This window comes from Choristoneura fumiferana, chromosome 7 (genome assembly GCF_025370935.1).
Source record: "Choristoneura fumiferana chromosome 7, NRCan_CFum_1, whole genome shotgun sequence".
Taxonomy (NCBI): Eukaryota; Metazoa; Arthropoda; class Insecta; order Lepidoptera; family Tortricidae; genus Choristoneura; species Choristoneura fumiferana.
The window spans coordinates 4,268,602-4,280,947 of NC_133478.1; the positions used below are offsets into that span (position 1 = coordinate 4,268,602).

The following is a 12,346-nucleotide window of genomic DNA, read 5'->3' on the forward strand; positions in this document are numbered from 1 at the left end:
TTCTTTCTTGTTACTGTCCGTACTTGCAGTTTCTTCTGTCTCGCCTTTTCTCTGATTGGTGGCGGGTTGCGTTGCCATGGAGCCTTAATAAAGCTTAGCCCTGACTCCATGATAAGAAACAGCTGGCAAGTACGGTGCGCGCATCGACACCTAAAACAGAAAAACGTCCGCCTATCCGCATTTGTTGATGATCCTTGCTTGCTTACTAAGTAAAAGAATGATGGGCAAATTGGCCGATATAACCAATACAAATCTCATGTATATCTCGTATATCACGTGAAAGCTAATATAAGCTTCATTTTCTAATACGGGGACAAACTTAAAAAAACCCTGGAGAGGAGAGTTATCAGCCTTTAAATATACACAAACACACAACTAGCTGTGCCACGCATGCGTTGCAATGCTATTTCTCGTAAATCCGACTCACGCTTGACCGTTTTCCTCCCAGTCTTCAGTCTAGTCTTCATAATAACAATTACGGCAAATAGTGGGATCAATAAGCCTAATACTTACGTTCTAATTCTATTGGTGATTGGGCTGAGTACCATACATTTTTGCCCATCATTATTTGTTTCGTTGCCAGTGGAGTACAACCCTCACAGCCAACACTGGCTGCTGTTAGACCGCGTCGTGCAACAAGTGGTGCTGCAGCAGCCCTCCGCCGGCAGCCGCTCCGCCAGCAGCCAGGAGAACGTCCAGGCAGACACCAGCGATATCAACAAGGTAACAGTCAACGCACGGCGAGCCACGGACGATGATGCACCGCACCGCGGAGCTCCTATTCCTCTTATTGATATATTACTAGAATTTACCCGCGGCTTAGTAGACGGAGTAGACGTCCGTTGTTTTCACCGGACAACGGACCGTTCTTTTGCCGGACTTGTGATGTAGTATGGCTGATGATGATGGAATGTGTGTACATGCACTGGACACTTGTCCGGCGACTTTAGCCATACAACACCGCAAGTCCGGCAAAAAAACGGTCCGTTGTCCGGTGAAACAACGGACGTCTACAAGCGGCCTAAAATGTTAGCTCCCGTTTTTGAATTGAAGTTCCGGGATTTTACTAAATTCCCACGGAAATTCCCAAAAAAATACCCGACACCCGCGACAAATTTCATGTCTATAATCCTGACGGTTGAGATTTCGAGATTTGCGGAAATATCAGGATAAAAAGGAGCCTATGTGTAAATAAATAAAATGCATTCCAAATCCGTCCAGCCGTTTTAGCGTGAAGTAGTAACTAACATACACATACATCCGCATTTATAATATTAGTTAGGATTGAATGGCATTCTATTGTTATTGTTACAATATTTATACTTTTAGGTGTATGATCCAGACTGGGCACCGCTCGAAATAAACGTTGGCGAAATAGTCCATCTGCTCGCAAAGGAAGAAGAATTAGTCGCCGCAAGAACCAAAGCAGAGAATCTACAGAAAGAAAACGTTGACCTCGCCACGGAACTGGCTAAGAAGGTAAGTTATAGGCAAAGATGCGTTTGGTTGCCATCGGTTATGGTAAATTAATCTTGACATTCACATTCGATTAAACGGTGATGAGTCCATACATCGTTAATTGTGGTTGAAAGATAATTTTGTTATTTATTTGCCGCAATGCCTTTTTATGACAAGGCATCGAACACTATGCTTTTTATGGATATAAAATTATATTTATTTTTTATTTAAATAAGTTTATAACTGAAACATTTATCACAGTCTAAACCATGCCATGTCGAAGCTTGACCAGATTTTTATGGATTTTACTCTACATTAATGTTAGTTCGTTTGCCCTCGCAGGTTTTTGTATTGGTATCCATTAATCACACTATCTGAGAGACATTCTTGAAGTTTCACGTCCCTTAAAAAGTGTTTACAGTCATTTCACTATACATATATTCATATTCCAAACAATTTTGATGTCGCACTATCAAACGGTGTGACAGACCGATGCCGGTTTTAGTAAATTTGACTTGTCAGAAATTTTAATGGCATAATCTTCTGCGATATTTAAACATCATGTTAGAATTGATACCAGTTGAGTCACAAACTAAACAAGGAACTTGAGTGTTATAATACAATGTTGTACAAAACTTCTCAAATAAACCTAAATAATATTAGTACGACGTAATAAGACCATGGTAAATAGTTTTGAAAAGTTCAAAAGTATATTTTTGAACTTTACTAAGGCTACTCAACAACTGAGAAATATAAATAAACATCCGAAGGCGAGAACTAACATGCGTATTTTACATTCATATTTCTGGGGATTGAACCTGAGACAGTAGTCAGGTTCTCTAGTCATACTCACTTAGGTACATCCGACCGCCAGATTTTAAAAGTCAAATATAATTTTTTAGACATTTTTATCTGGTATCCCCGTCCGTACGCCAATATCTGGTCAAGCTTATGAATCACCCATCAAGCTAACCGTTAACCCGCCGCATGCCAGGACAAACAGGTGGACCAGCACAGCCAGGAGCGCGAGGAGCTGGAGGGCGTGCTCGCGCGCCTCCAGGACCGCCTCGAGAAGGAAACCGCCGCACACATGGAGAGCACCGAGAGAGCGCGCCACCAGGCCGTCAGGGCTTGTCAGCTCGAACAACAGGTTTCCCTGCTTTTCTTAATTCCAAGCGCCAAAATCTAATGAGACGAGGTTACCTCGACGTTTCGGCCACATTGCAGTGGCCGTGATCACGAGTAGACTAGCGGCGCAAGTCTTTCGAACTACTTGATTGCGATTACTAACGGGACCCGTATTTTGAAGTACCTACCCGCACTTGATCTCGAATTTTCATTTTATTTTAGGTAAGTACTTGGGCTACGTAGATACTACACGTAACCTACGCACGTAACCTAATGGTTGCATTAATTTATTTATTTTTCCTGAAATTTCTGTGGTTTCAATATAATTTTAAATATGAGAATCATGCGGTATCAAAATTAAATGATATCCCACATTTCGGATTTAAACAAAAAAAAAAATTTTTTTTTACTTCCGCATGGTTAATCTATTAATCAATATTACAGCTTGCTAGCACTAACAGTAAGCTAAGCTGCGGACAGACGGACGGACTTACGGATAATTATGACGAAACTAGCAGGATTCCTTCTAGGACTACAGAACCATAAAAGCAATTAGAATTTTACTAAAAGTTAGTAACACTATTCAATAATGAAATATGTGTGTTTTTCACACAGCTAAACCAAGAGAGGTCGGAACGTGCGAGGTTTGAAAAACTAGTCACTGAGGGCAGCATACCGGATGATGCTAAGGTAAATTAATGGCCCGGTGAGAGCCAACCTTAAGTTATTTTACTATGCAAAAGCTAAAATTTCTTCCATGTATGTCGATGATTTCCTCAGTGTGTCCCTAATACAGGTAAGAACGATCCCTGACCATGAAGATAAGATCATGGTTATTTGGCCATTTCTTTCATTCAATTCATTCTTTGTAGTTACAGGTGGCAAAGGTGTATAAAATTAAGTCTCAAATTCGTTCAAATAATAAAGCTCTGTTTTTTCCACAATAATATTTTATTCGAAATTGGAATAAGTACTATAAGCACCGGTATTTTACCGTTAATATGGAACCAGGGCTTAAATCTGGTGCCAATAATACTGTTCGGATTGGTAGTGCCTAGCCTAACACCCTATCAACGTCACACCCGAATACTTCTAAAAAACGCACATTTTTTCCAACTATAGGTCAGCAACCTCAAGAGCGCAGTAATAGAGACGTGCAGCGTGCCGCCGCCCCCGCCTCCCCCGTCGGCGTGCCCGCCCCCTCCCCCCGCGCCTCTGCCCCCGTCGGCGCCTATCCCCCCGCCCCGCTCGCTCCCCTGGCCCCCGCCGCCCCCAAACCTAAGAAGAATGTTCCCACGCCCGGTAATCCTCTGAAGAGCTTCAACTGGAGCAAACTGCCCGATGCCAAGTTGCACGGCACTATATGGCAGGAGTTGGATGACACCAAACTGTATAACGCCATGGATCTGCATACTATTGACAAGATGTTCTGCGCTTATCAGAAGAATGGTGTACAGGTGGGTGATTGTCAATATTTATTAACAAAATAAATGGAAAGAACATTAAATACTACAACGTTTAGTGCCCGTCGTCATACAGTCCATTTCAAAAAAGATATGGCGTGAGTACTTTCAAAGGTTTTCAAGTAAAATAAACTCCAATATTTCAAGTAAATTTTCAAGAAAAATATTGCGCTTGAAAATGAACTATATGCGACAGAATCTAGAGTCAACACGGCTGAAAACGTGGCTACCGAACTAGGGGATGCTATTAGATTTATCAATACAGACAATGAAATTAACGTAACTCAGTTGAAATTGACCATTTTCTCTTGTTTTTTAACTCATTTAAAAACGAGGAAGGTCAGTTGAATTCTGAATTATTTTATTTTGTTTTTCTAATTCGTCGAATTACTAGGAAAAACACAAGTGACCAACAAACTCCACTTTCTTTTCACATTTCACACATGCTGTCTTAAAATCCCTCGTGCGTGATTCCAGAACGAGGGTTCCGTGGAGGATCTGCGTCAGCTGGGCGCCAAGCCTCGCACCAAGATCCTGTCCGTGATCGACGGCCGGCGCGCGCAGAACTGCACCATCCTGCTGTCCAAGCTCAAGATGACGGACGAAGAGATATGCCGGTATGTACTTACGAGTATATTGCTCATCCCACCATAACCGGCCCTCGGGAAAATTGTCATCATACCTATCAGCATCCACCGTAAACCCACGGCTTTAACCAGGTCATACGTTAATCTCGTTGGTTTAACTACATTGCTTTTGCCGACTCGGGAAAATACCAAACCTAAAATTTAAACGAGGATATTTCTGAGCGACTATAAATAAAGGAGCGCACCTCCCCCGAAAGACCATCAAAGTGTAACACGCTATGAGTATCAGCATACGACCGTTCAATCATAACAGCGTGTTCAGATTTTCCTGAGCACGGTGTCAGCTGCGATGTTTATGATGGCGAGTGGCGACTGTGTGTCTCTTAGCCTCCACATCTAACCTTAGACTTAAAACTTGACTCACAAAATGAGTACTTTTAAGTGCGATATAGACGTCAGTTGTTATTTACTTTACAGAGCAATCCTCCGCATGGACAGCGGAGAGCAGTTGCCCATCGACATGGTGGAACAGCTGGCCAAGTTCACGCCGAGCGCCGAGGAAGCCGCCTTGCTCGAGGAACATCAGGACGAGCTCGACAACATGGCCCGGGCTGATCGGTTCCTTTACGAAATCTCCAAGTACGTTTATGAGCATAGACATCAGGGAACACTTGATCGTTCACATGACATGACGTATGTCTAACGGTTAAGTTCATAGCAGAGGAAGATTAGATCAGGACGAATTCGATAAAATGGCCTGGGCTGATCGGTTCCTATACGAGATTACTAAGTACATCTAGTGAATATTGAAAAAAAAATTGGTTATGCTCACAAAAGGTTGCATCACCAACCGTGACCTGAGAGATGGATTCGAGGCTCATTTCCCGGCGTTGAATGATGTAAGATGACCTTTAGTCTTTACACCTACTCGCTAAGAATTGCACTACAAAGGTGGCCTTAGGGCCTCCGCTAACTCACGCACCTGCGTGCAAGCCCGTCGCTTGGCTTGGCGCCGCGTGCTTGTTTCATGTCATCTAATAGAGCAGTACTGCGCGAGGCGGGCTTCTGCTCCATTGAAAACTATTGAAACGGCACGTCGCGCCAAGCCAAGCCGTGGACTCGCACGAGTTAGTTGAGGCCTTTAACAACGCTTGTTTCTCGTTTACCCAGAATCCCGCACTATCAGCAGCGCGTACGCACGCTGCTTTTCAAGAAGAAGTTCTCAGTGGCGGCGGCCGAGGCCACCGCGCGCGCTTCCACCGTACTGCGCGCCGCGCGCGACATGACGCGCTCGAGACGCCTGCGCGCGCTGCTCGAGGTCGTGCTGGCGCTGGGAAATTACATGAACAGGTATGTTGACGACTTTGTCACTCCATACGGGAATATAGCTGTGGCGACGACAGCTTGTACAGTGCTGCGCGCCGCGTGTGATATGAACGCTGGCCCTGCCTGCGTGCAATGTTCGAGGTTGTGCTGGTGCTGGGAAACCATATGAACAGGTATGTTGACGACTTTGTCACTCCATACGGGAACATCGCTATGGCAGCAACATCTTAGACAGTGGTGCGCGCCGCGCGGGAAAGGAAGCGCTGGCGCTGCCTGCGCGCGATGCTCGAGGTCGTGCTGGTGCTGAGAAACTATATGAACAGGTATGTTTTCGATACTGTCACGCCATACAGGAAGTTCTCGGTGGCGGTGGCTAAAGCCAGAGCTTCTACATTGCGCCGCGCCGCGCGGGCTAAGAAACGCTCGCAGCGACTCTAGGCTTGAGTTTGTGTTCGTGCTGGATAACTTTATTGTTACGTTAAAGCGTCATTCCAAGCAGAAAGTTGCCGGACTCAATGTGCCACTCCATACAGGAAGTTTCCTGGGCGGCGGCAAAGGTCACAGCTTCTACACTCACCTTGATATATCTGCCACAGCGGAGCGTGCAAAAATAAACGACACGTCCTGCCGGCCCTAGAAATAGTCGTATGTAAGTGTAACGTGACTGATTGAAAATTCAACCCCAAAAAAAGAGGTGAAATAAGGGAACGACAATTAAAATATAAATCTGCCAAGACGAAAATCATTACTTTCAGATTTGAGCTTTGGTTTTCATTGTTTTTTGAAAACCTCTTCAGAAGTGAAATGTTGGCACAGTATGTTTGGAGATGAGGAGATTTCATTTTCATTTAATTCTGCGGGGACCAAGTCACGTTCAAAAGCTAGTTTATTTCTAACCATCATCATCATCATCATACTTTTTTTGATACTGAGCCAATCCATTCTTAGATGTGGGCCTCTTCCCTCTTCTTCCACTCTTGGCGATCTTGTGCCCGTCTCATCCAGTCTCAACCTCCGTACCGTCGAATGTCGTACAGCCAGCCAGTTTACCATGATGTGCAAAGTTAAAACAAAACTTCTTTTTTCCACAGAGGCGCGCGAGGCAACGCATCAGGCTTCCGCCTGTCCTCACTCAGCAAACTCGCCGACACCAAATCCTCTGTCTCCCGCAACACCACCCTCCTCCACTACTTGGTGGAACTGCTCGAAGTCCAGTTCAAGGACATTCTGTTGCTGGAAGAAGACCTGCCCCATGTCAGGGCGGCGGCGAAGATCTGCGTCGAACAGCTGGAGAAAGATGTTGGCGCGTTGAAGAATGGTCTAAGAGAGGTAAGCCGGAGTATAACAATAGGCTGTCCTAATAAATTCTAATAAATCTGTCAATTAGATTATCGGAAAAATAGGACACGGATTTTTTTCTTTTGCCAATTAAACAAATAAAAAAACAGGTCAAGAGCGTGTCGGACACGCCCAAGATAGGGTTCCGTAGCCATTACGAAAAAATCAAGTAATATTTTTCTAAGGATTTCGCATTCTGTACAGAATCTTCCAGGTTTAGGTATATTTTATACCTTAGGCTGCTATGCACTTTAAGTGGCTGTTTCACCATCCCCTGATTAGTGTTAACTGACGGATAAATGTGATGCCGTCTCCGTCTATTCGAACAAAACAAATAGAGACGGCATCACACCTAACCGCCAGTTAACACTAATCAATGGATGGTGAAACAGCCCCTTAAACTACTAATAATTCTCAAGCAATCTGAGCCGTTATAATTTTCCTTGTAAATTTAATATACTTAGGTACTACCACCTTGATTTTTTATAAATTTTTCCTCCCAACCGTTTATGTTTTAGAGGGGCGGGGTAAAGATGGAATTTTCGAATGACAATGTCAGAGATTGTTAATATGCTTGTACGCCCGTAGGTCTCTCGCGAACTGGATTACCACGCGTCCCTGTCCGCGCCGGCGCCGTGCGACGCGTTCCTCCCCGTGATGCGAGAGTTCCACGCCCACGCCGTCTGCTGCTTCACCCAGCTCGAGGATTTGTTCCAAGTGAGTGCTCAACACCGGAACAGATTGCATAATCTGAAGGAGGCCTACACCTTAGAGGTTCAGAACAGCTAAAGAAGAAGGTGCTGATGGCTCAGTGTGTTTAGTTTCTGGTGTCCCCGCTATCTTCATTATTTGGGGCCATTCATAAATTACGTCACACCGATTTTGACCATCCCCCCCTCCTCCTTATAAAGGACGCTGAGGATGGATTCCATCAAAATCGCAAATATTTTGGTTTCTGAGTCACAAACCACCTGGACCCCTCCCTCCCCTTAAATGTGTGACGTAGTTTATGAATGACCTCTTTCCTGGCTTTTTGGTGTTTTTAAGTTTCGCAAATATCTTTAGTTCTCCTGGTATCCAAAATGTTTCTTGCTAATTGAGATTCTAATGTCGAGGTTGTCAGAGGTTGACCGATTATGTCGAGTGACTCTTGTATACCCGGTCAGTGTCCCTTGTATCCCCAGTGTTTCTAGTAGTAACTTCAGTATCTCTATCATCTTGATTGGCGTAGTAAATATGGATGGAGATGGACGGATGTAGTGGTTAGAAGCAACTGGAGGGAGGCCTATGCCGAACAGTGGACGTTTTACGTTTGATATGATTGCTGATGACCTTGAATTGTGACTAGGACATGAAGACGCGGCTGGAGGCGTGCGCGCACGCATTCGGCGAGGAGGCGAGCGCGTCGCCCGAGCAGCTGTTCGGCGCGCTGGACGCGTTCCTCGCGCAGCTGGCCGAGGCGCGCGCAGAGTGCGACGCCGCGCGCCGCCGCCGCGACGACGAGGAGCGCCGCACGCGGCACGAGCAGGAGGTGAGGGGGGAGGGGGGGGGGACAATAAGACGCCTTCCACACGCTACATTCCCACATTTGCTTCTCATAATTCCTATTTGAGTAGATAGTAGCGGCGTCGCGTGAAAAAGGCCCTGGACCAAAAAATACACTATCTTAAAGCGACGAGTGCAGTAAGCGCGAATGAGAAAGTTGTTATGAAGACCAGTCCACTGCCGGTCGGTAGTCGAATTGTGTAGTGAGGATTGAGATTATCGGTTAGCCGGGACCGCTCGACCAGATTGGGAATGAAATAAAACTAAACTTGGCGATTTTCTTTTTAAGTACATATGGATGAGATCACAAGATTTTTTTTAACAAATCAGTCATCTTAAACCACAGAAATCTAGATAAACAGGTAATAATGGAAATGCCTTTCCGGTGTTCTGATTCAACACGTATGCCATAGCGTATCGCATATACCCCTTTAAATCTAAACAAGCTACGTCTTTATTTTATACCTAGCTACTTCGCAACTGCGCGATTTGTTTGCAAAGCAGCTAGGCAACATTGTAGTTCATTATTTTTTATCTTTTTTTTCAGCTAAAAAAACGCACAATGGAGCGCAAGCAAGCCTCCAGCCTGCTCAGTTCCGTGGGCAAGTCCCTCGGCAAAGCCAATGGCGACTGCAACGGGCACAGCGACTCCCGCGACTCCACCCTCACCAACGGGCAGAAGGGAGAGTTCGATGACCTCATCTCTGCCCTCAGAACGGGTGACGTGTTCGGTGACGACGTCGCCAAGTTCAAGAGGTCCCGGAAAACATCCAAGGGGCAGAAAGGACGAGATTCCCCCCCCAAAAGCGTACGCAGAGAGGACTCCAGGGAACGCTCCAAGAATTAGCAAGTAAGCCCGTCACAAATGTAGGAAGTGTAGTGTGACAACGAATTGTGAACTCCGATGCCATTTTGTTTTTCTATTCAGCTCGACTGGTGCCTAATTTTCTTGACGTTTTTTTTAACGTCGCTCTTCCGTGTTTTGCACTCGCATGAACTGACTGCGTCGAAGACTGTACATGTTATTCCATAGACATTATTAATTTTAGAGCATTATCTATAAGCGTTTGTGTGATTTGAATAACCATAGAGTAGCATGTATTTTTTTTTTACTACAATTTTATAATGATATAAAATTATTACGGTTGTAAAACAGATATGGAATTTTATAAATTTTTCAGCTGAATACGGAGTCTGATTGTGTGGGGAGCCGTTTGAGGAATTGTATTCTTACAATTTGGCTTGAATTTTGATCTGTATTTTAGATTTAAGCCACTTGATCGCCTAAATTATTTCATTGATTTCTCGAATGGTCCGCACACAAATAGTCTTTTATACAAAGAGGACGTCATAGGATTTAGTATCCCAGTATTCGAACATATCTCGGTACTTAGTGAAATTTTGGACAAATATTGCTTATTCTCTGTGTGACTACTGACTGTTAGGGAATTGACTGTATGCTAATTGTTAACCGAGGATACCGCAGACGTACTGTAGAGATAGAATGCAAGTGAATCTACCCAACAGATGATTGAGTCATCAATGTACACGGTCAGGGGACTGTCGATTCAAATTGATCTTTTGAATTGCCTTTAAATTTGACTTACAAAGCGTGTACAGTACCTATGTAATATAAATTATACACGCGTTGTTCTACAGTTCGATGCGCTCAAGTTTCTCTTTATAGTACGTCTGTGGGAGGAGACCATAGATTAGGAATTGAGTGTATTCTGTACGTGCCGATAGGATTTTGACATTTTTAATACTTTAATAACTAACATAAATTTTTTGGATACATTTACATTGCCCCAACACTATTAAATTAATTTTTTATTCTGATGCGTTGTAAATATAATTTTAATTAATCTAAATTCGTTACGATGAGATTTTAATAAGTAATTTATTGAAATGGCGTGTCTATGAGAGTTTGTATGTAAATTTTATGTTTTGTTCAGTATTTTTTAAGCGTATAGCTGTGCATGCAACCAGGCTGCGCGTTTCAAAACTTTTCACGCAAAAATAAACCGTAATTAAAAGTGATTATGTCATGTTTTGCTGTTAAGGTTTGGCACGCCATGCGATGATACGTGTTGTTGACTGTACATTAATATATTGTACCTTAATATAAACACTATTTAATAAAAACTTGAAACACTAATATTGTTTTACTCCAGACACCAATAAACAATTATTTTTCTCCTTAGTATTGCACTCTGGACCTCATCTTTATAATGGTGAGGTGTGAAAATTTAGATCTCTATTCTTTGGTCTAACATTGGATATCATAACAATTACTTATATCCATATCATGTTGCCGGTACAGAGGCAACCGGACAAATAATATATGTACTTGATATTCTGTATACACTTACCCCCTTATTCATAAACGACAATTAAACCTATTTTAGTTAAAATGCCGCTAAAATTCGTTTGTCCTTATCTGTCACTTCGACATTTGTATTTGTTAGAAAGGGACAAAGCATTTGTTAGTTAACATAGGCTTGTTAAGTTTTATGAATAAGGGGGTTATAGTGTACTGTATGTACTATACACTGTAGAGGTACATTCCTTTTGCACACCACGTTTTTTAAATGCGCCTTCGACGCGCGTTGACAGCGCGTTTTTCTTTCCATACCATACATCTCGCGTACGTATTGCGTTTGTATCGGGCCCTGTTCGTTCGTTGGTGCTCCCTTGTGTTTGATGCTGACTGTACCTAACATTGCGTAATGCAGGCGTTTTCAACCTAAGACAAACGGCACACTTTTCGTTAATCAAAGTTTCACGGCACTCCAGTAAAAAAATGCCAAGTGCGAGTCGGACCGGCTTTCGCTCCGTTGGGCCGCTTGTAGACGTCCGTTGATTTCACCGGACAACGGACCGTTTTTTGCGGTGTTGTATGGCTTCATCGCCGGACAAGTGTCCGGTGCGTGTACACACATTAATTGTAAGCCATAACAACACTGCAAGTCCGGCAAAAAATAAACGGTCCGTTGTTCGATGAAAACCACGGACCGTCTACAAGCGGCCTTACCATAACAACCTGACAACGCGAATCGCACACGGCACGCGTCAGTTGTTTTTGTACTATTTTCTCATTAAAATAGCTATTTATGATTTCAATGCAGCATACACTGCGCGGCAATCGCGGCACACCTGAAAATATTGAAAACGTCTGGCGTAATGTGTTTGGAATGTACAGTCAAACAAACTGATTCATGAACTACCTGGAACCATTTTACATATTAAGATAGTACGTCCATGGTTATTTCCTTGACAAAAGTATGGGATGTTCATGACATTAGTAACACAAAGGTGCCACCCTGTTACTTGATTCAGTTTGTTTGGCTGTTCGAATACATTCGCGTGTTATTTTTATCATTGTGTAATTCCCATCGTGAATCTACGTCAAGTATGCTAGCGTCACAGAATTTCCGCAACACTGTTAAAGATAATAAAGAATAATGGTGTATCTGTAAACGTCAATATCCTATACGTAAA

At 43.5% G+C, this 12,346-nt stretch overlaps 1 protein-coding gene across 1 annotated transcript in view; it reads left to right on the forward strand.

Annotated features, from left to right (window-relative positions):
• The window catches only part of DAAM (disheveled-associated activator of morphogenesis-like protein), a 70,236-nt gene extending 59,233 nt beyond the window's left edge, over nt 1–11,003 (forward strand). Inside the window, 13 exon segments of the mRNA XM_074089881.1 lie at nt 584–723; nt 1,330–1,479; nt 2,453–2,608; nt 3,202–3,276; nt 3,709–3,817; nt 3,820–4,043; nt 4,527–4,666; nt 5,114–5,275; nt 5,807–5,986; nt 7,054–7,291; nt 7,889–8,017; nt 8,649–8,831; nt 9,393–11,003. Of these exon segments, the coding sequence (XP_073945982.1) occupies nt 584–723; nt 1,330–1,479; nt 2,453–2,608; nt 3,202–3,276; nt 3,709–3,817; nt 3,820–4,043; nt 4,527–4,666; nt 5,114–5,275; nt 5,807–5,986; nt 7,054–7,291; nt 7,889–8,017; nt 8,649–8,831; nt 9,393–9,692 (2,186 nt within the window). The 3' untranslated portion in view covers nt 9,693–11,003.
• The last annotated feature ends 1,343 nt before the right edge of the window (nt 11,004–12,346 follow it).